The sequence below is a fragment of the Sceloporus occidentalis genome, unplaced genomic scaffold, assembly GCF_023333645.1.
Source record: "Sceloporus occidentalis isolate IW3139 unplaced genomic scaffold, rSceOcc1.0.p SCAF_63, whole genome shotgun sequence".
Classification (NCBI taxonomy): domain Eukaryota; kingdom Metazoa; phylum Chordata; class Lepidosauria; order Squamata; family Phrynosomatidae; genus Sceloporus; species Sceloporus occidentalis.
This window is the reverse complement of record NW_028317043.1, coordinates 3451672-3473113: the sequence shown is the minus strand read 5'-3', so window position 1 is coordinate 3473113 and position 21442 is coordinate 3451672. Positions and strand designations below refer to the sequence as shown.

Here is a 21442-nt window from a genome sequence, read left to right as displayed (position 1 = left end):
TGATTTAGGTGTCCCGAAAATGAATGATCCTGTCCAAAAGCATAGGAAATACTCATGTAAATTCTCGCTAATGTTATTTATACAGATATAGCTCTCAAGCATTTACGACGCTCTGAATACATAGTCTGCTGTGGGGTCTTTGTGACAGATTTGTGAGGCCTTCTCTTCACTAACTGCTAAATGAAACGGTTTCAAGGGATGCAAAACAATCTGGACCCAAGGTACCTATAAACTTGCCAACATCAGATAAAAAAACAGGGTTTTTACACAATTAATGATTCAGCAAGCTATATACCTACAGCAGTTCTAGACAGTGCATGCAGTCCTAGCCTAGTGGTAAACGCATTATCCCTTTAATGTTAACATGGCGGATTTCATTGACAAATGCCTCAGCGTAGGGATAAACGTCATTGTTTTGTCTCATTAATAATATTGTTTATCTTCAAAATGTACACTTTTTATGATAAACTCCTCTCATCGTGACCTTATTAACGTTCTGGGGCCATTGACTATAACGTAGTGCTTTGGTCAGTGGCATATTAGCCTTAACCAGCCCTGACCCAGGGCAGCAGCCCAAGCCAACCTTCCACAACTTCCATCGTGATTATGGAGATCCAGAATATGACATCATATCTGGACGCTTTATGTCGTAAGGGTGCGCAGCACCTTGTAATGCATCCAATGGGTGCTGCTCTAGCTTGGCACAGACTCCATAGTGTAAGTGGGTAAATTCAGGAGATCAGAGGTCTCCCTTGTAACTGGTCCCAGCGGCAAAGCAGGGAGGCAGATTACCCAAGAGGTAGCCTTAGTTGGCCTAGGCCAGAATCTTGGGGCTTTAACTATGAAAACCACTTAAGTTCCAAACATTTTTAGATGGAGTCTGCATGTACTGTAGTGTTATAAAAACATACTTTTCCAGTATACCTAGTTTATTTTACTTTTCGTAAAGACAGAAGGAGTTCGATTCATTGACCCGTCTAAACCTTAATTAGTGTTAACGGTGGTTGAAAATGCACGGTTTGCGATTCCACTCCCCGTTTAAACTCAAAAGAGCGAGCAAAGACTCCGATTGCTTAAAAAAAAAACTCCTTGAAATCACTAGAAAAGAACTTCTACTACACGATTATACGCCGTTTATTAGCCTGTCTACAATGGAGACATTTTTACCCAAGTATTCCAGACCATAAAAATATTTTTAGAAATGTTTAGCTATGTCTAAAGAAATTTAACGGGCCGTGGAAATCTGACACAAACATCCTGCACATGTGCAGAGAGGTAAGAATGCAGTGTACCGGTGACTTTTTAACCCTATTCACCATGTTAAGATGTTGCAGCACCAGAGCTGTAGTGCCCCATCTCCTCCACCTTCTACTTTTGACATTAGGAAAGCTCTCAATGAACCCATTGACACCATGGAGGTCTACATAGAGTCTATGAGTCTGTGTGGCCTCCATAGATTACTGTCCGGCTCCTCATGTCTTTAAAAAGCAGAGCACCAGAATATGACATCATATTCCGCCACTGGGCCTAGAGCATTGCTGAAGATAGATACAGCAATGGGTTGGAGCGTCTGTTGAATTTTATAACCATCTCTACAAAGATTACAAGGTAATAGAAAGGCTTATCCTCTACTATAATGTCTACAGGCTTATTAAAGCAGACATGCTAGGTTTCGGGACTTTTTTATCCAGCACCATGGCTTTTTTTTTCCTGAAGTGTGACATCACGGGTGGTAAGATGACCTAAAAGACATACTATGGGATGTACACAGCAACAGAAACATGATTTCTACTGCAGGATTTTCCCCGGGAACTTTTCATCTCACTCTCTACTCACTTAAGATGGGAAAGCCTTGGAAAATTACATCTGGCTATGAGGAGCAGGTATGCAGAAGAAGAAATCCATTGATCTGGGAACAGAAAATGAAGTGGATCCAAATCAAAGCATCCATAAAATAATTTGTTGAGACTTATTTTGCCCACATCTGCAATAAATTAATGTACGCCATGTTTGGATATTTAAACCTTTCAGTCAATCACTTTAAAAATGACTTTTCTTTTTAAATATGATATTTAGAAAGTTTGAATGACTTATTTTATGACCAGACACTGCTAGTACGAAACTTGTAGCAAATTCTAATAATAAAAAAAAAAAAAATCAGAAAAAATGAGTAATTAAAGCTACATATCTGATATTAAAAATGTAAAATCTACTCATTAGGTATTTGCCTTACATGACATAAAATAGAATTAAGTAGCACTCAAAATAATTGAAGACGTGCACTTTTCAATGTATTGAAATAATGACTCTGTTTTCCTTATGTTTCCGCATGCGGTATAATTTACGTCCAAATAAATCATCACGTTTTTTGGTGGTTAATGCTACTCAGTTTGTGTAATGACCTCATAAAACAACCCTTTTTCAGGAAAGATAATAAAACATGAACAAAATAAACTGTGTGGGAATCCTGTGGGTCTCTTCTTTGGGAATTCTGGTTTTGTGGAGTTTGTAAGCGTAAGCATTTTTCTAGTTTATGATAGAATTGTATGGTACAATGTTAATTGGATTACATTTAAAGTCATATGGAAACGTACTTTATTCACATCTTTATCTAGAATCGGCATTTGTAATTAAGATACAGATCCTTAGTAAATACGGCAATGTCATCTACTAATTTATAGCAATTGCTTTGTCCCATTGACAATATGGTAGTTTATCTGCCTAATGTAATCTCTTTCATTATCTGACAATAGCTTGTTAAATATGTCAGGAGAAAAAAAGATAGCTGGAAATTAGCTCAATTAGATGATTTCCAGAAATCGGGCATTTCTCTCACAAGAAATAACAAAAATACTAATCCACTCCCTTGTGATATCCAGTCTGGATTATTGCCGCTCCCTACTAATCAGTCTCCTTCCCTCTTCCGCCTTTCAAAACTCCAATCCATCCTTAACTCTGCTGCTAATTTAATCTTTCTCGGTCAGTGTTCTTCATCTGCCGCTCCTCTGTACCAATCGCTCCATTGACCTACAGAGGCCTTACCAACTCCGCACCCCTTATATCTATACCCTCCCCGCCAAATACACCCCTAACCATTATCTCTTCCCACTTGACCCCTTCTCTGGACTTCCTTCTCATACTCAACCTTCAAAAGCTCTCTGAAAACTCACCTTTTTCCTTTCCTCCTAATACTCTCAGCCAGCATCTAAATCAAGCCATCTGAATGATCCACAACCTCTACAGATCATCCATACCCTATCAACTCATCCCCATCCAAGCCGTCCTCTCCTACTGTTTCACTTCCCCCTCAACCACCGACTAGATTGTAAGCTCATAGGAGCAGAAGCGTCTTTTCCTTTTGTACCAGTTTATTGCTGTTAGTGATTTTAAATGATTCCGGTGATTGTAACAGCGTTACGGAATCTGCTGGCGCTATATAAATAAATGTCATGTAAAATACGTTGTAAAATGACCCTGCATGCACGATGTATAAACATTTTTTTTCTGAAAACAAGGATCATATCTTAAGTGGTCGCCGATTTGACATGGAAGGGGAATATGATCCTGTGTATGAAATGCAAACAGTAGTGCTTTGGGTTCATTAAACTAGCCAACAGGTCTGATGTAATGTTATTTGATGCTCTAGGTAAAAATTCTTCAACCCCAAGAGCAACGTCTGTGCCGTGAGACGTGTCTCCTCCTGCAGCTTTCAGTGTGGCAATAATCACATGTTGGGTCCAGAATATGGTGAGTGCTCAGTTATGACATCATACCCACGCTCTTTACTTTTGTGTGAATGCACAGAGATATTTCTGAAACAGAGCAAACCTCTTGATCACCCCAGGTTCTCCAGAGTATCCTCTGGTCTTCTCACTTTGCTAAATGGAAAATTGAAAAAGAATGAAAAAATATATAATTGTGGCAATGAATAAACTCTTTTGCAACAAAATCTTCTAGAATATGGCTACATGAAAAATGTATTTATAAATGTTTATAAACTTGACAAATGACAATAAGCCAAGCACGTTCTAAAGTAGACGACACAGAAAGCTTTAAGGTGCTGGATGAGGATGATGTCTATTTGGAAGAATTCATGTAGCAAGATGACCGTAAAATGTAAATTTAATGAGGAAGACAGCTTTAAGGCCTTTGAAGGTTTACTTGTCTCTACATTTTTCTCTACAGTATGAATGATGGTCAACTAAAAGGTACAATATCCCCAAAGCCTTTGGGCCAGCATTGACACATGAAAGTGGTAATAACCGGCTATTAAACTAGAACCATTCATTTTTAATAATAGGGTATCTAAAGGTAGGACATTGAACAGCTTAGTAAATGGGCTCAAAACACTAAAGAAACTGAGACTGGAATATTACTACATAAAAAAATGACAACCCTATAGTCCCATGATTTGTGATTAAAAATAAGGGGTGTGCTGGTTGTTACAGTGTAGCTAACATAGTATTAATAAACTGTGCTGCTTTCTCAAAGGCTAATCATTACCAGCCAGACGTGAAGCTAGCATTCTAACTAGGATTAATTATTTGCATTAAAACCAACATTTATATCGTATTTTTAAAATGACATGGAATTTGTCCCAAATTTATCCAAGACAGATGATCTCCACCAAGTCGTAAAGGTAACACTTTGGCTTGCAGTGGGGGCCAGAGAAGCTGGGACGTCAGCGCCTGCCATGTGCAGTAGAGACATACATTGTGGACAAAACCGACTGCTGTGTTGGACAGTAACCGTCATTTTTTCACATTAGTAATGTCATTCCTTTGGAGGAGCAGCAGCCAGGAACATTCCGCGCGTGGATCAATGCTTTATTTATATCCTCTCTCGCTATGCATAGACTCGCTGCTCATACTTGTACAGTAAGGTTTTGTTCGGTTGCATATGTGCTGAACAGAACGAAACAGTTTAAATATATGTATTAGCTGCTCTGATATAATTAGATGTTATTCTGTTATTCAAGGCTGGTAACATTATGAGAAGTTACAGCATCCCATTGGAACTATTTGGACATTCCAGATGCTCACTTTTTTAATTTTTTCTAGAGTATCAGATGTAATTCCTGATATCTACACATTTTCTGTAGGAAAAAAGGAGAAATACCAGCTAATTTGTATAGGTTTATTAGACCATGAACTAATGAAAACATTTGGAGCCACACGCTTAAAAGACATGACAAGCAACGTACACAAAACATATTTTCTTCTATTTTTTTATTTTTAAGGAAATTAAGGCACAATATTATAGTTATTGAAACTTTTAGCCATATCTTGCTTTTTCATTAGCCAGAGCCAATCGGCGAATGTTAGATATACAGCCTGCAGCAGCATCCTGAAGAACCTCGTCGGTGGATCCAACCATGTCGATTAAGAGCTACAAAAAAAAAAAGGAAAAATATAAATAAAAGATAATAATAATAAAAAGAAAACAGTGATTCTCTTTAACCTCCTATTAGACAGAAATTCTAGGAGCATCGCACTGCATTGTGTCGGACTATAATGTACCCAGTACTAATTGTAGGATCTAGTAGTATTTTCAAAGACATTTTCGGAAAAGGTCGAGGAGCTCAGTTCTGGTGAACGCTCCCAAAATACTTTTGGACTGATGGAATGTTGAAAAAAGGAGGAGAATACATCACTGTCTGCACTGTATTTGGAACACTGACATGTAAATACAAATATTTCTAAATCTATCTATACCAGCACTACGTGAATATACTGCTGAGTGACTTCAAAGTCAATATTTGTATTTGACGTGTTATGTCATCGGCTTAGGCGCCGAAGGCCACTGAACATCAGCTACAATGAACAAAGGAGCCTGATGTGTTCCCCTGACCTGAACTATTGAGATGTTCTTATACTGAAGTCCACAGTTAAAGTGGAAGTGGGTTATACTCAGATGGGGTTCTTATTAAGATCAGAGATTACACAATTCACTGCTTAGTTCTACTGCGATTAACCGTTTGAGCCAAGTATCCAGAACATGGCAGTACTTTTGGCATGGCGTTATGATTCAGCTCCTTGACACAGAGGGTGGAAAAATATTCTAGAATCAGTGTTTTTTTTAACAGAGTACTTGGGGAAAATATCAGAATAAGAATGTTATAAGTACAAACTTATGGTGCACTCTGGATAATGCAGAATTCCTAGTACTGTTAAAACTAAAACCCTTCCATCAGGTGCTAAGCTCGCAGGAGATGCGTTCGTCTAGTTCCAGGAGGTCTTAGTAACCCCCCAGTGGGAGAACCTTCCTGCTGCTGACTGGCTGCTTCAAGGAGTCACCAGTAGTGATGTCCACAGGGTCTGAATAGACTGGAGATGCAGAGCAGGGCTTGGTCAGGGGGTCAAGTAAAGTTCAGTGGGGAGGGGGAGGAAGTGAGGGGGGTATATAAGGTTAGGGGAAAGGGGGTTCTGGGCTGTTTGCTGTGCCAGCTTTTTTGCTCCTCCCTACCTTTATTTTGAGATGCCGGGGGGCAGTAGCTTGCCAGGTAGACGGGGGGGGGGGGGGGTTATGTGGTTATTGCCACTGGTGTCAAAGTGTCTGTGGGAGGTTCCTGGCTGGGCGTGTTGCTGGAACCTCGGGTGGGGGCAGGGCCCTCCAATAAGGTGATGCTTACGGTTTGGCCCCCGTTGGTCCTGGCAAGCTAAGGGTGTTCGGCTTCAATTGGTTTTGGGTCATTGTCATGTTAATGCACCTTTTTATGTTCACAAGAGTGGTAATGACGCTAATAAATCATCTGTGGCCTTTTCCATCACACAGTGGTGTCTGGGGGGGGGGGTTTAATTCGGTATGACATAGCCCGTGAGTCGAGGCTACCCCTGTCATGTGAAAACCGGGATCACTGTGAGTACATTACGATTTTGGAGCTGCAGCTTCTCCGAAAGTGTTTTATTTTATTCATTTTGCATATTAAAGTACTACAACATATTTAAATATGCATTCTTTGTTGGTGGGGCTGCAAGGGGCACTAAGTGTCCCTTTAATTGCAGATCTGTCCATAGCATTCAATGTAGCATTTTTAGTGGCCACCAAATCTGTTAAAACCAACAAATGTTTAGATTTAGTTAATTGAATTAAGCCTAATGCCTTTTATTACAAGCCAGTCAATAACATTCTTTGGCCGTGTAATATAAAGAAGATGATAACAGGAATCATTGACATGACAGGTAGAAGAATCTATGTGTGTGCAGCATATATATTAAGTACATTGTATGCTGGGTTTTTTTAAATCTAGATCCAACATGATTGATGTATAGGTAAAGATAAAAGTATCATTCAGATCAGGTCTCGGGTAGAGGCCATAAGCATACGCAATCAATGAATAACACAAATCTCTGGAAAAAGATACGACATTGTCCACAATCCTCCAGAATTCAGGTTAGTATAAAGAGATATTTGGATTATAACAGAAAATCGCTGGCTTTCTGGATAGAACAGTAAACATTCTTTCTATTTAAAAGTCCCAATGAAATCCATCCTCTGAGATAAAATATGGCAGATATTAGACTCAAACTGACAGTGCGGCCGGTAACCACAAAGCAATCTGTTATCACTCATGTGAGCAGAATATTTTCATATGGCTAAAACACTGTTTGGAATTCTGAATCTCTGAATATATAAGGCAAGAAATTAAATGCAGCCGTTGGTTTGTATCTGATAATACATAACTTGTGGCAGAGATACACATGCAAGCACTCAGATCCTCGCTGTGCTTATTTTAACTAAAGAAAATGTTAGTTTTGGGGTAATATGCAAGACAAATTATTATGTTAATTATAAATTTTGTTCAGTTAGTATCATCTTACCATAAAATGACTGCATAACGCATGTTCACTGGTTATCTAAATAATCAAGCGTCAAATTACCGCTCACACCAGTAAAATAATTTACAAATGTTAGTTTGCGTTTCTGGGCAATTTTGGTTAATCGAAAAAGACACCTTCGGTATTGAAAATACATTTGCCCTCAGGTTATGGGAGCAGGAAAGTTTGTTACATTTGCTGCCTATAGAAAGCCAAATGTGTTTAAAGTAGTAAATATACGACTACAGTGTCTTCGATAGGATCTGTCACTTTTCCCCCAAAATTTGCAAATCTCTTTATTTGTATAATACGGAAGTAGTGATCTCACATTCTATTCTGAGGTTTTACATAATTATTCCTCCTCATTAAAATATCTGTGTTTCTTGTATGTGAACCTTATGGGAAGGGGTGAAAAAGAAAGGCGAAGTAATTTGTTGATGAAATTACACTCAATTACATTTTTAAAAATTAAAAGCTAATTTATTATGGTAATGTAGCTTTGGAACCACAAAGCCCCAAAACTGAATTCTTGCAAGCTACTGCAACATGCCAAGACCCGGAATACTTTTGTAGGTTTTTATTGTGAACAAACCCATACAAGAAGGCAAAATCTGGGAAAGAAACGCAGGTTTAGCTGCACATATTGGCCACAAAGGAACATTTAAGGTAAAGAAGAAACTGAAATCTATCCAGGGAATTGTAGGTCGCTGAGCTATATTAATGAGGTGTCTAATTATTCCAGAGGAATTTAAGGATAAACTGTTTTTATACACAGTAATGGCGTTTTAACACATCTTCATCTGAATTTTTGGGTCCCATAGACCAGAATTAATCAATCAGATCCTGAGAATGGGAAGATAATAAGATTGCTCCCGTAGTATACACATAAGGTGGGTTTCTAATACATATATTTTGCTTATTTTACTATTTATAAAAATAATTACAAAGGTTTATTTAATGTACAGAACGGCAACATAGAACTTGGGAAAAGTGACCGATCCACTTTAATAAAATCTAAAGTAAAAGAGTAAAAGTAAAGTATAAAGAGACAATTTTACATTTACAATTCTTGATGTTTGGGAAAAAATAATGTTCTTTTAAAAAAAAAAAAAATTCCCCAAAAATGATATTCCACGAAATTTACCAAAGCAATTATGCAATTATCTAGTAAAACGACAGGAAAGAACTCATCCGAGCGTTGCCTGTGAAATGTAAAATGTTTTCGTTTAAATTTGAGGTTTTAAAATGATTTTCTATTATATACGAACAGGTTTTAAGTAGTGCTTTATCTTTCTTTTTATTGCTGTCAAATTAAATATACATTTGTTATTCAGCAGAGCCGGAGCCTTGTTCAGTGCACGGAGCCGAACAATTGCAAGACGCTGCTCTGAGCATTTCTGCGGTTTGCCAAAAGAGCCAAGTCGGAAGGAAAAGACATTCCCTGCATTTTCTTGAAGCAAGATAAATACAGAAGAGAAATACAGATGAAAGATGAAGTTGCTAACAGCGGACACTGCCAGATTCCTCTTTTCTGGCGTTCTAACCTGGCAGACGTAGCCAGGAGCAATCTTTCTGTTAAACTGAACTGCGTATATCTTGCTTTAACATATATTTATATATTTCTACCCAAACTTGATTTTTTTGCCTCGGTAATGTCTTAATGATCCCTTCCGCACAAATAGTGGCTAACGGTGCAACCTGGAATGGTTCAGGGTTCCATGAAAGAACTTCATGGAGTAGTCACTGTCGAGAAATTCTAGAAAATTGTCTTCTTAGCACAAACTTCTATTTATAAAGGTTAAAGAGATGCTCAAGGGTTGCCAACAGAAGACCTTGTGCCAGTCTCAAAATACCCTAACGATCCTAAATTAGAGGCCTTGCTGCATATACAGCTAGGGAAAGATAAGCTAGGCTCCTTAGCTTAAATTTTCCCCCTGATGGGATCAGACAGACTATAATACAGCACTTGTTAAGTATTCCAAAAATCAAGTAATTTGATAGCAATAGATTTTTTTTTTCTTTGAAAAAATGAACTCCAGTCATCTGTCTAACTCACAAAGTTTCAAAACCTTCTTGACCTAAAAAAAAAAAATAGACGTGAAAACACATTTTTCTTTTTGGCAACCTTACACAGCAAACATCTCAGGCATGTAGGCACCGTTTTTCCGTGAAAGACATTTAGCTACATTGTACGCGAAGACGTTTCCTGCAAATCTTGGGGAAAATGTTCGCACCTGACATCCCATTAACATAGATTCAATTACCCCGAGGGGTTTTCGTCGTACGGTAGCCCTTCCAAAAATAAACAAACCCTCCAAGAAGGAAGAAGTTAAATGTGTTTGATTGTCTTGGTCAACTTTCTTATTCTGAGACAAGTATTATACAAAAAACAATAAGCAGTTGTGGAGATGATGGATTACCTATTGACCCTTTTTTGACATCTAATCATTAATATCAAGCGACAGGCATCTCCTTAATTTACACTCCTATAGTTCTGCATATACTATAGGTTTGCTCCATACTATATATGCTGATGTCAGGAGACACCGATGCGTACACATAAATCAATCTGCAAGATTAATAAATTATAAATTTAAGTAAAATTATAACCATTGGTGATGTTTAGGTTGCACAGGTGTGGGGCGGTAGCCTTTTTGTGATAAAAATGGAATTGTTGAAAGGGTTAAATTGTCCCTGGTAGGCAATGTTTCCATAGAACTCCTTTAGATGTGCCTTAAGATTTCTACACAAAGTTTTTTACAGTCTGGAATGCAGACATCTCTCTAAGTTGTGTTAATACTCTGCCCACCCCATCGCATTTCACACCTAACGCGGCTTTCTATCCATTTCAATGCAGCGTTTTTCTAGAATTTACGGTCTCTATTTGGGGTTGAGCCAGGGAGTTGGATCGCTGACCATGCGTTCTAAATAACCTTTAACGCCAATTAAGGTTGAGACAGTCATTGAATTGAGCTTGTCTAGTACAATTTTAATACTCAGTATGCGAATGGGAAAAAATACCGAGACAGAATAGATATTTACAATAATCATATTTATAATATTCTCTAATTTAAGTAACGATTCCAAGGATAAATTAGTAATTATGTCGTATCTGCTAACCAGGACCTATTTGTAGAGTACTTTATGGGTGTTTTTTCCCTCATCATGTGATATTAATTCTAGTACATTAAGCAAATAAACTTTAGCAGATCTGTCATTTTATTGTTTCATCTAAAGGTTTAAGTCACTTAAAGGCAACACAAACACTTAAGATGTTCCTATTTCGGGTATGGCAACCTATCCGTGCTTACAAAGTGTTCCCTGCAAATCATATCAGAGAGACAAATTTTTCATTGATTGAATAAGGGTTTGGGCAGTAGGAATGATGAGTCTAATGCTATATTTACGTTGGAGAAAGTGACGATGGGTAACTAAGTGTGGATATTGATGCAAACGTTAAGTGAAAGCATGTCGCTTTATTAGATCACACTACTTTAGCAATCAAATACTCTTAAAACTCAGCAAACTAAGTACTAGAACTATTATTATTCCACTTACCTTCAACTGTCATACATGCATTTTTTATGGAAAAACACGTGCTTATTTTATCTTTCTTTAAAACATCCATTTGAAACTCACATTTCTTTATTATTAATGAGATATAGAAACATATATTAGACTCAGGATAGCCTTTTGTCTATCTCATACATGTTTAAATCCCCTCACTGTGTTCGTCTCTAGCTTACATTACATCTAATCCTCTGACACTGGTTTTAGACTTTTTGTTCTAACGTTTCTCCTCTGAAATAAATTACACAAGCAGAGTGAATAGGAATCATGTAAATACTGGTGTCCCAGAGCTGTGTATATTTTTGGGTGGAATAAGATGCTAACATCTTTCTATGGTGCCATGAAAATGTGTTCTGTTGCAAGGAGGGCAAGTTGTAAGATGAGCATCTACAATATTAGTTGACATCACATTGTAAACGGTATAATCTGCCCCATTTCTATAAGCTGTGATCTTCATGCTACACATTAGCGCGAGCCACATACGTTTGATGTCTCTTCAACAATTTAATAATTTGAGTGAATTTACATTGCGCCAAACAGTGCTCTTTGGACTGGTTATCTTATTACTGGAACATATATCGGTTCATCGTTAGAGTCACTCACCTTTACAACTCCATTCTCGTGCATCGTTATGCAGTTGTTGGCATCTTCAGAAAGCTGGTATAAAGCTTGAGCCGTAGCTCGATGAACTAACGGGTCATCGGATTTCAGGTAACGCACCAAAGGGGCCACGGCATTGGCTTCTCCAAAAGCCACTCTGTTATTCCCCCACATACAGCAGCGTGCAATAGCCTCAGCTAAATGGCGTCTCAACTTATCATCCGTCTGCCAAATAAATTAAAAAAATACGAATAACAACATCATTTTTCCTTTCCTCCGTTCGTGCGATTCTTTCTTCCGTAGTTATAATTTTGTTTAGCGGTCCCTTGGTGGGAAAAGTAATGCTTAAAAAATATGTAACAGTTTTAAAGACTGTATTTAAGGACCAAGAGAGGTGCCATCAAATTGTTACGAGTGTAATGTTATCGTATGCTTTATTGCTGCCCCCAGCATATGCTCTCACTACACAGTATGGGGAAGATTCACTTGTTAAAAAATGTTCAACAGCCAGGTACCAAGGGACTCATTTTGGGGACTAGACATAGTTATGAGAATGTCTCGCTCTTCCAAAAACAAGACTTCTTTGTAACATTCACTACAGACATCTCTTCTGGTTTCATAAAATCATCAAATTTTAAGGGATTTTTTTACATTTAAAAAAAAAAAAAAAAAGATTAGTAGGCATTTTTCTCATTTGGTTATTCACCTTTAGAAACTTGCTCCATCTCATTACATTGACTTATAGGTCCGGGAAACAAAAGTAGCTTTTATTGTAGTTATATTTAACCGGCATGTGGCACGAGTAGAAAAAAAGGTCAGTTTCAGATCGGAAACGGGACTCAAGTCATAACTATTGGACTCGAGTGAAACATGCAGACACCAGGTGTGGACCTCTTTCCCTATTTAACTACAGCAAGATCATGGTTGCCTTAGTGGCAAGACCTAGCCAAATGTCTCAAGTGTTGCATGTTCTCTTATTTAAGTCATGCATATACCATTTTGCAAAACTGGCTGGATTGTCAGCAGTCTCCTACAAGATATAATTACTTAAAGTTGTATCTTTTGGGATATCCATCACAGAGCAAGCTTGAGTCTATAGAGTTGGTACATCTATGATGGCACATAGCCCAAAACATGCCATGTGAATAATTAATAACTTGGATTGTGATCAGGCCAGCATTATATTGAGAAGTGTCACACATTGTTTGATTGTCTTAGTTCAGCATCTTGGGCATTATTCCCCATTTGTAATTCAATGATAGAATAAATTCAATAAGTGTGTAAATTATTGCCAAAAGCAACGGCTAATAAAAATATGTATTGTCCAAATATATGAAGCTCTTCCCAACAAACTCTGGTACTTCTAAGCTTTAAGAAAATAATTTGTAAGGTAAGGATATTCTTGCATTTCTGTACTCTGGGCATGCACTAAAAAATACAATTGCAAACTAATTCTTGTGTGTTTCTTTTCTGTTCTTGGCTGCAGAGCCGGTACTATCAGAGAGCAGCTCTGCACTCAAGAACAGGGAGAAAGGGTGCGTTCTGAGGAGCACCACCAAAGCTTCTCCGTTGACCACAGTTTTGGTACATGGTATGTTTAATATGATCCAACATAAAAGGCACAGCAAATCTGCTATTTCATGACTTTAAGCTTTCCAGCTAACCGAGCAAACATACTTACCGTGTTAGCCAGTGCCGATAACATGGGAACCACGCCGTGATCTGTAATAACAGCTAAATTTTCTTCATCTTTGGCTATGTTCGTTATAGCAGCACAAACACTTGCTAGCACCTCTATGTGTTCAGATTTGAGTAAGTTCACAATCAGTTCCAGACCTCCGACAAAAGATCGCACCATCTCTCCTGCATCCTGCACAAAACACAACATATTACATGCTTAGACAAGAACATAAAATAGTTATAGAGGGCATCCGAGTCTTAAGGGGATGTTTGAAACATACCCTAGTCTGCTGTCAATGATGTCGGTATTATTTTAGCACCATATTTTGTGTAAACTTATTTGCTCACTAATTTCAATTGTACATGGCGAGGGGCTCTTTAACACAGCTTCCAAGGGGCACCAAAATCCCGTGCCACCGCATGAATCATGGCTCTGACCATAAAATTTTTTATTTACACATAGCATTACAAAGAAAAGCAGAAGATGCCCTCCCAAAGCAGTAGATAATCAGGAAACCTGTTGGTAATTGGTAGGAAGGGACCAAAGGAATCCCCCCCCCCCCCCAGGAGCTACCGGGGAGTTAAGATCACTGACTAAAAGGTACAGATACTGGAGATTTATTACACTGATACCCAAATACAACCAACACCAAACCACACAATAATGGGATCTAATATTCAGCCAAATGACCTGTATCTGCGTTACTCCCAAGTCTTAAGGACTGTCTTAGGAGTCTCGAAACTATTTTAAATAAACCAGATAATTCTCATTTTGTAATAGAAGCTAACTCAGCCACACTGGTCTGACAAAGGCTGTCTGACAAAGGCTTGCAATTTGCATATGATCATGGCATTTTTATCCTATCTTCCTATTAAATATTCACAAATATTAAGTTATTATAGAATGGATAAAGTTGAAGTCTCGAAGTCTGTGTATCAAAGTGTCTGGTCCTGAAGAAAACTGGCTGATGTGGCCACACATGCATCAAACGCCCAATGGAACTTGACACAAACACGATTCTGGTATAAAAAGTAAAGGTCAAAATGTCAAAAGGGGCCAAATCGGACCGATGGAGAACAAACACAATCAAGTAAGAATGATCACTGAGAGCACTGTGAGGGGCTATTAGAGAAAAAAAGCTGTTTGTACCTCTTTAAAACCAAATTTACTTTGTGGGGTAATTAAAGTACCGGGATCCGAATCTAGCAGCTGTCATATGGTGACCGTGAAACTATTAAGAACAGGTTTGGAACGATGAAGTGAATGCTTTACTTTATTTGTTTAAAACATGATTATTTATTGCTGTTTATGACATGAATTAATGTTTTGGGTTTTTTTTTGCTAAGTATCCGGAACATTTCCCTTTACAAAAACAGCATTGCTCAAAAATTGTCAAAAATGGCATTTACAAAAATATAGTGGGATAAATTTAATAGGGGCCAGCATGCAGAACTGCATCGTTTGTGCCAAGATAATTTCAGATTGAAAACCAGACTGAAACAAATGATACAGTAAAAATCTTTTTACAAACCCCCAAAAATGTACGCACTAATACAAAGCCATAATTTAATTTCATCATGTGTCCAAAAATACAGCTTAATTTATGTCGAGCTCCCAGTGTTCTTTTTGGCCCCTGTCTACGTGAAATGTATCACTTCGGTTATGTAATTTAAATTTCCTGCTTGGTTATGTAGGAGTGTCACCAAATGCCTTTTTTAATATTCTTCCAAAAATCTATAAACAGAATTCATAATTGGGCTCTTGTGAGACTCGGTGTTGGGATGACAATCTGTTCACTCAAACCCTCTTTTTTTAGGATTTGAATTCCCATTTGGTAAACAACACAATGAAAGCATAGATCCAAATGAGAATTTGTAAAAAAAAAAGTATTAATACAACACGGGTAACACAAAATGTGAGTCATACATGTACAGTACAGGCATACCCATTTGAAGGACATTCATAGGTACGGCACGTGAGCTCGGCCAGCCAATAAAATAAATGGGGCTGGTGTCCAATATTTCCAGGTCTGCTTTTCGTTCCCAGTCCGACCCCGTTTTCCCCATGACGTACACTAAAATATTTAAATTTTAATTGAACTAAGCAGAAGATTGATTTCTGCCAGGAAACCTGATTCTAGAGTTTATTAGTCTAACATAAACTAGAGGTATTACCGTTAGCAGAATTTATCAAGTTCCAAAGCTTAGCTTTCATATTAGTCATTGTACACATTTTTCAGCCATCAGGGGGAAAAAAATCCAGATTTCTCATAATATCCAGCTGTCGGGCACTCTGGGCATTATGCTTTAAAATGCTCTTTAAGAGGCACAAGATAAAATTAAGTAGACCTTGGTGAACACGTTTACTGAATAGGCAAGAAAATCATTCTACCATTAAGTCCTTGCCTTGGAAAAACATGGCCTTCTAGGTACATGACTGGTGGGATCCACACACTATCTGCTGTATGTTGTATATAATAAACTATGCTACCTTTACATGGAGAAGATATGGGCAGACATTAAAGCACCCTATATTTATTAATAATTTCAATGATTCTGGATTAATAGAAATGATTGTTCAGTTGAGACATGCCGGATGGTGATACCTGGCTGGTTATGATACACCAACTAGATAATTTATGTCTTTGAAGAAGAAGGTTCTTGGTTTTTGGGACATGTTGATCCGAAGAAGTATTTTCTTGCTCGTAAATTTCCAGGGGGATTTAGCTATTATGGAACAGACTGTTAATTTTTTTTTAAACATCATGTGGTCATCCTTGTATTCATTTTATCCCAGACTTAAATAAGAGATGTGCAGAGAATCACTTTACAGCAGCTAAGTATGAATGATTATCGATTCACTTTACACCGTCATAAATTATTCTTATAAACACTAACAAGGTGTCTCCGTCTAACTGCTATCCCCTGATTGACGTTTTGGTTTCCCAGAATAAGTTTCACAAGTGAATTATTTGTATTAATGAATAGTTTGAGATTCCTCGACCATATCCTAATTTATGTTTACTGATGTACTAATGTATTTTTCATCTGTTTTATTTTTTTACATATTAAACAGGGCCTCTACATCTTCAGTTACGTGTCTCCTATTCCTCATGTTAATTGCAGTTTTCAGCTACTTTTTCAAACTTTCCTAGGGCATCTTAATTAAATTAAGAGAGCATGGAGGGACAATTGCAATCCTACTATATAAAATACTGCGTTTGCTTCATTATAAGACCATATAAAATAATAATCTGAAAAAAGACCTTGTCTTATAATTGAGGTCATATTTTATTTTGGACTTCAGATCTTAGCAGGCGAATCAGCTAGTCGCCTACTATAGCCCTCAAAACATTATATGCACGCTTCCATGCTTTTAAAGACTTGCCAGACTCTGATCTGCAAGCCAATATAATAATAATAATATTTAATTAATGAATATAATAATATTAAGTACACATAGGCGCAGGTCATGTGAGTTACACGGCGCTCATGTGACCCCGCCACAAAAAATCTATGTATCTACATGAAGGGTATGCTGTTTGACGCAGCACAATCTCCCACATTCATTAAGTGGACTCCTGGTTTGCTAACTCCTGACTCCAATTAGCTTTTGTTGAAGCGATTATCCTAGGGGGTTCATATACTTTTTCCAACACGGACTGTGAATGTTTGAACGATATATTTAATATGGAAAAGAACAATACAATATTTTGTGTGTTATTAGTTAAAACAGATTGTGTTTGTTCCTTATTGTAACTTAGATGAAGATCATATCATATTTTGACATGATTTGTAAATATATATTTAAATATGTATATTGTACCTGCAAACATTTGAAATGACGAAAGAGGGACACTATTGTATAAAGGGCTATGGTTAGAGTCGTGGTTAGGGGGTATATAACTAAATAAATAATTTAGAATCTTTTTTTTTTTATTATTACACAATTTAATTTATAAACCAATTTCCTGCTGATTTTTATACACATTATTGTGATTTTAGGGTTGTTGAACACACTCATACCCAGCAAACATTCTGAGGTCCTGGAAAAGAGAGACATTAGGGTAGGAAATTGAAATTTGAGTCCCAGAAGATGGACACTTTGTAGTATGTAGATAAAAAGATAGACAGATGTTTGGAGAAAACTAAAATACACGTTACTAAGAGTTTTGGGTAATATTATAAAAGGTGAAAAAATTCCATTAAATTAATGTAATTAAGTTGATTGTTAAAAATATTAAAACGGTAACTACCAACAAATTATTTCAAAAAGTTTATTTCTACATCACATGACAAAATTGTTTTACTCTTTAATAAAGTGATATATTAATTTGCAAGATAATTCCTCTATTCTTGTATGTTTTTGTATATCCCAAATCTTAAATGCTTAGGCATCTGGAACAGGTTGAAATTGGGCTGTATGTGGCGTTTGGATAATCACTGAGACTTTATTTTGTATTAAAAAGTAAATGAAATTTAGGGAGATCTATTTTCCAGAAAGCAAAACCTTCTAGCTCTCCAATAAACGTCCAGTTCATCAATTAAAAAAAATAAAAAGCAAAATGAATTCAGCCAGGAAAAAATAATCCCTAAACTAAATCAAGATCTTATTTGTTTCCAAAACCAAGTATTTTTCTTATTTCATAGATTACGACTAAATAAACATACCAACACACAGTGTAGATAAAGGTTTTTTCATAGAAGTATTTTTTGGAAGGCTTATGATGTCAAAAACAGTTTGTCAGTGAAGAATTCTTTTGTCCAAAATGTGATGGTATGGTTGCAGAAGTAAACTTTGATTATCAACAAAAATAATCTTTATGCTACCTAAGGAAATTGGAAAAATATTCGAATACAGATTTTTCACCCCCCTTCCCTTTAGAGTCAAGGAGCCCCTCGAAACAGGAGAAATCCCCATTGTCCAAAGAATTATTGATTCTCTAGTAAAATCTACTAATCTCAGATTCTCAGGAGACTATTTACATAGAAACATAGAATTTGACAGCCGATAAGAACCATTCGACCCATCAAGTCTGTCTTTTTTTCCCTGATGTAAAGACTTAAACCTTAATCAGTCCTTGGTCTTAAGGGTAGCCATATGCTAATTGCATTAGCGTCTACTACTTCTGATGGGGGACTGTTCCACTCATCTACCACTTTCTACGTAAAGAAAAACATCCTACATGACATCTAAACTTCTGACCCTCTAGTTTTAGATTATGACCTCTTGTTCCAACATCTTTCCACCCTTGAACCAAATGTACCTCCTGTACTTTCTTTGATCCATTTATATGTTTTTTAAATACATTTATTTTGAAGATAAATGCAGGATTTTGTAAATTCCAATATGATTCATTATAAGTAAAAAATAAACACAATGCTGCATTAATTAAACTTTTGCTTGCCAAATACTATTCAGTACACAGGGATAGACACCATAGAAGAACATGTAGGTTTAAACATGGGAGACAATAATACAGACAATGTTAATAGCCAATTGGGCTGTATTTACATATAAACTAGGGAAATTTTCCTTCCATAAAGAATACTTTGAAATAACAAGTAGCAATCCGTCCCCCTGAAATCCGAGCGCAGGGAACCACTACAGTTTGCGAATGGTGTTATGGCTACATATGTGTCTAGCAGCTGTTTTACGTTAAATCTGTTTTGTAAATCCTAAGACTATATGAACCATTACAATTAAACTGGTTTTGCAAAACCCTGAAATCTTTTTTTATTTTAACTTTTTGGCAGAGAAAAGGGTTTAGAACAAGCTGGAGATCTTAAATATAGATTTCGAGATGAAGCAGCCTAAATTAGAGTTTGTATATAAAAAAACCTAAACTGACCGTTTCTGCACCTGTTCATAAGCCATTCTCTTTACTTATAACTATGCCGTTAGCGGTGGATGGGTTAGCAATGCTGTAACACACAAAGTTAACCCTTTTTGAACTGGGAGGACGTGACCGTCCAGCTAAGTATTCAAGAATATCTATTATTTGTCTTAATGTTTAACCCATATTTTACAAGATACACAATGCATCAGAACATAAAAGTCTGAAAATACACTCCAGTGAATGAAATGGGCCTATTTCTCTCTTTAGAGTGATTATTTAAAGCGATACTGGCTGTGAATAGACTCAAGCCCTGCAGAGAAGATCTCTATGGTGCTTCGAACCTGCAAGGATCCAAATGAGCTGCTATAGGTTTTTGCTATTTTACCACTGATCTGAGCCAAAAACCAAAGCCCAGCTACCTAAATTGGTATCTAAAAGTGGGGCTTAGAAGCAAGAGCCCTCCCGTGCTAACGACACCCAAAGTTTTAATGATAATAGGCCCAGTGTAGTCTTCACAAGCAGTAACCCTTTCTATGCTAACTGGACTCATTTAAGGCATGTGACAGCTGAGTTGTCCCTGTAAATTTTTAGGGGTACCCCTTGCAAATCCATGGGGTGATTCTTCTATCCCCCCCTTATCTATTCATCCCATTCCCTACTCTCCCCACTCACCACTAGACAGCTCCAGTCATGGCTTGACAATTGCTGTAAGGGGTTTAAAAAGATTTCCACTGACTTGAATTGGGTGTCCTTTCTGCTCTGGAGCTGCAGCTTCTCCTTACGGTAAACCATGATTTTTTTTTCAGGGTTAATTAATGGATATTAATATTTATAATATGCATTATTTTTAGGGGATTGTCTGGGACACTGGGGAGTCTCTTTAAGGACTGAGCAGTGTAATGCAAAGTATATTCCAGTAGGTCATGCGCTCCCTTTATTGCATTTGAAAATCATAAACAGAATTATTGTAGGAATATCGTCTTACTGTTAATTACCTCTCAAAAATGACTCCTAACCACAAGTGTCTATATGTATTTATATTTAACAGATTTAACAGTTTTTCCCTCCGTGTTTAACCCTTACAAGGCTTTTTTTTGGATGACCTGACCATATTGTTTTACTTGTTAACGTTTTTGCATATGTTATCAATATTACACACTATACTCCTTACCTTACAAGTCTGTTCCTGTTTTAAAGGCTATAATAATAGTTCCTGCCAGCAGAATAACGAAAACATGGATATGTGAAAATTAAGACCCTATGTATAGGTTAATCTGTGGATTACACAGAATACTTTTGAAGATGGAACAGAATGGCATTGTTTAGAGAATCTATGAATTTCTTTCCCTAATTTATACGTTTTGGGCATCTAATGTGATGACCTATTAGTTGTGTGCCCAAAGAAAATGTTTACCGCTCAAGAAAACGGTTATAATTTAATTAGTGGCCAGAAAAGGGCCTTTATATGACTTGAACCTACAAGGCTGGGAAACGAGAAGTAGATTTCGAGATTACCAGGAATCTTGGCTGGTATATATAAGTAGAGTTGACTCTAAAATTACATAGACATGGTTATTTTCTTCTTATTTTATTTTTGTTAGCCCCCTTTACCCCCCCTCGGTTTATAAATTAAATTCTAACATCAGGTTCTGGATTGTAGCCACCTAGAGCCCTTGACAAACAAGGCAAAATAATTATGGAAGTGTCAGATGATAAAAATAAATAAGGCTGTATTATAAAATAAATAAGGCTGTATTATAAAATAAACAAGGCTTGTGGAACAGGGTTTATAATACAGACAGCGTGCATTTTCTATACGGTCATATACGTTTCCACTTTTTACCCGCTGATGCAACTTAATGCTTTAAAAAAATCTTTCTATAGGATCTAGTGCTTGGGACTTTATTGCATTCTCTGTTTTAATATATATACAAA

The 21442-nt window shown here is 37.0% G+C and overlaps 1 protein-coding gene across 1 annotated transcript in view; it reads right to left on the bottom strand.

The window, feature by feature from the left end:
- Positions 1–5274: 5274 nt before the first annotated feature.
- The window catches only part of LOC149287195 (outer dynein arm-docking complex subunit 2-like), a 52129-nt gene continuing 35961 nt past the window's right edge, over positions 5275–21442 (bottom strand). The window contains exons 17-19 of the mRNA XM_089493171.1: positions 13669–13857; positions 11991–12212; positions 5275–5388 (exon numbers count right to left, since the gene is read on the bottom strand). Of these exons, the coding sequence (XP_089349297.1) occupies positions 5275–5388; positions 11991–12212; positions 13669–13857 (525 nt within the window). The remainder of the gene's footprint in view (positions 5389–11990; positions 12213–13668; positions 13858–21442) is intronic.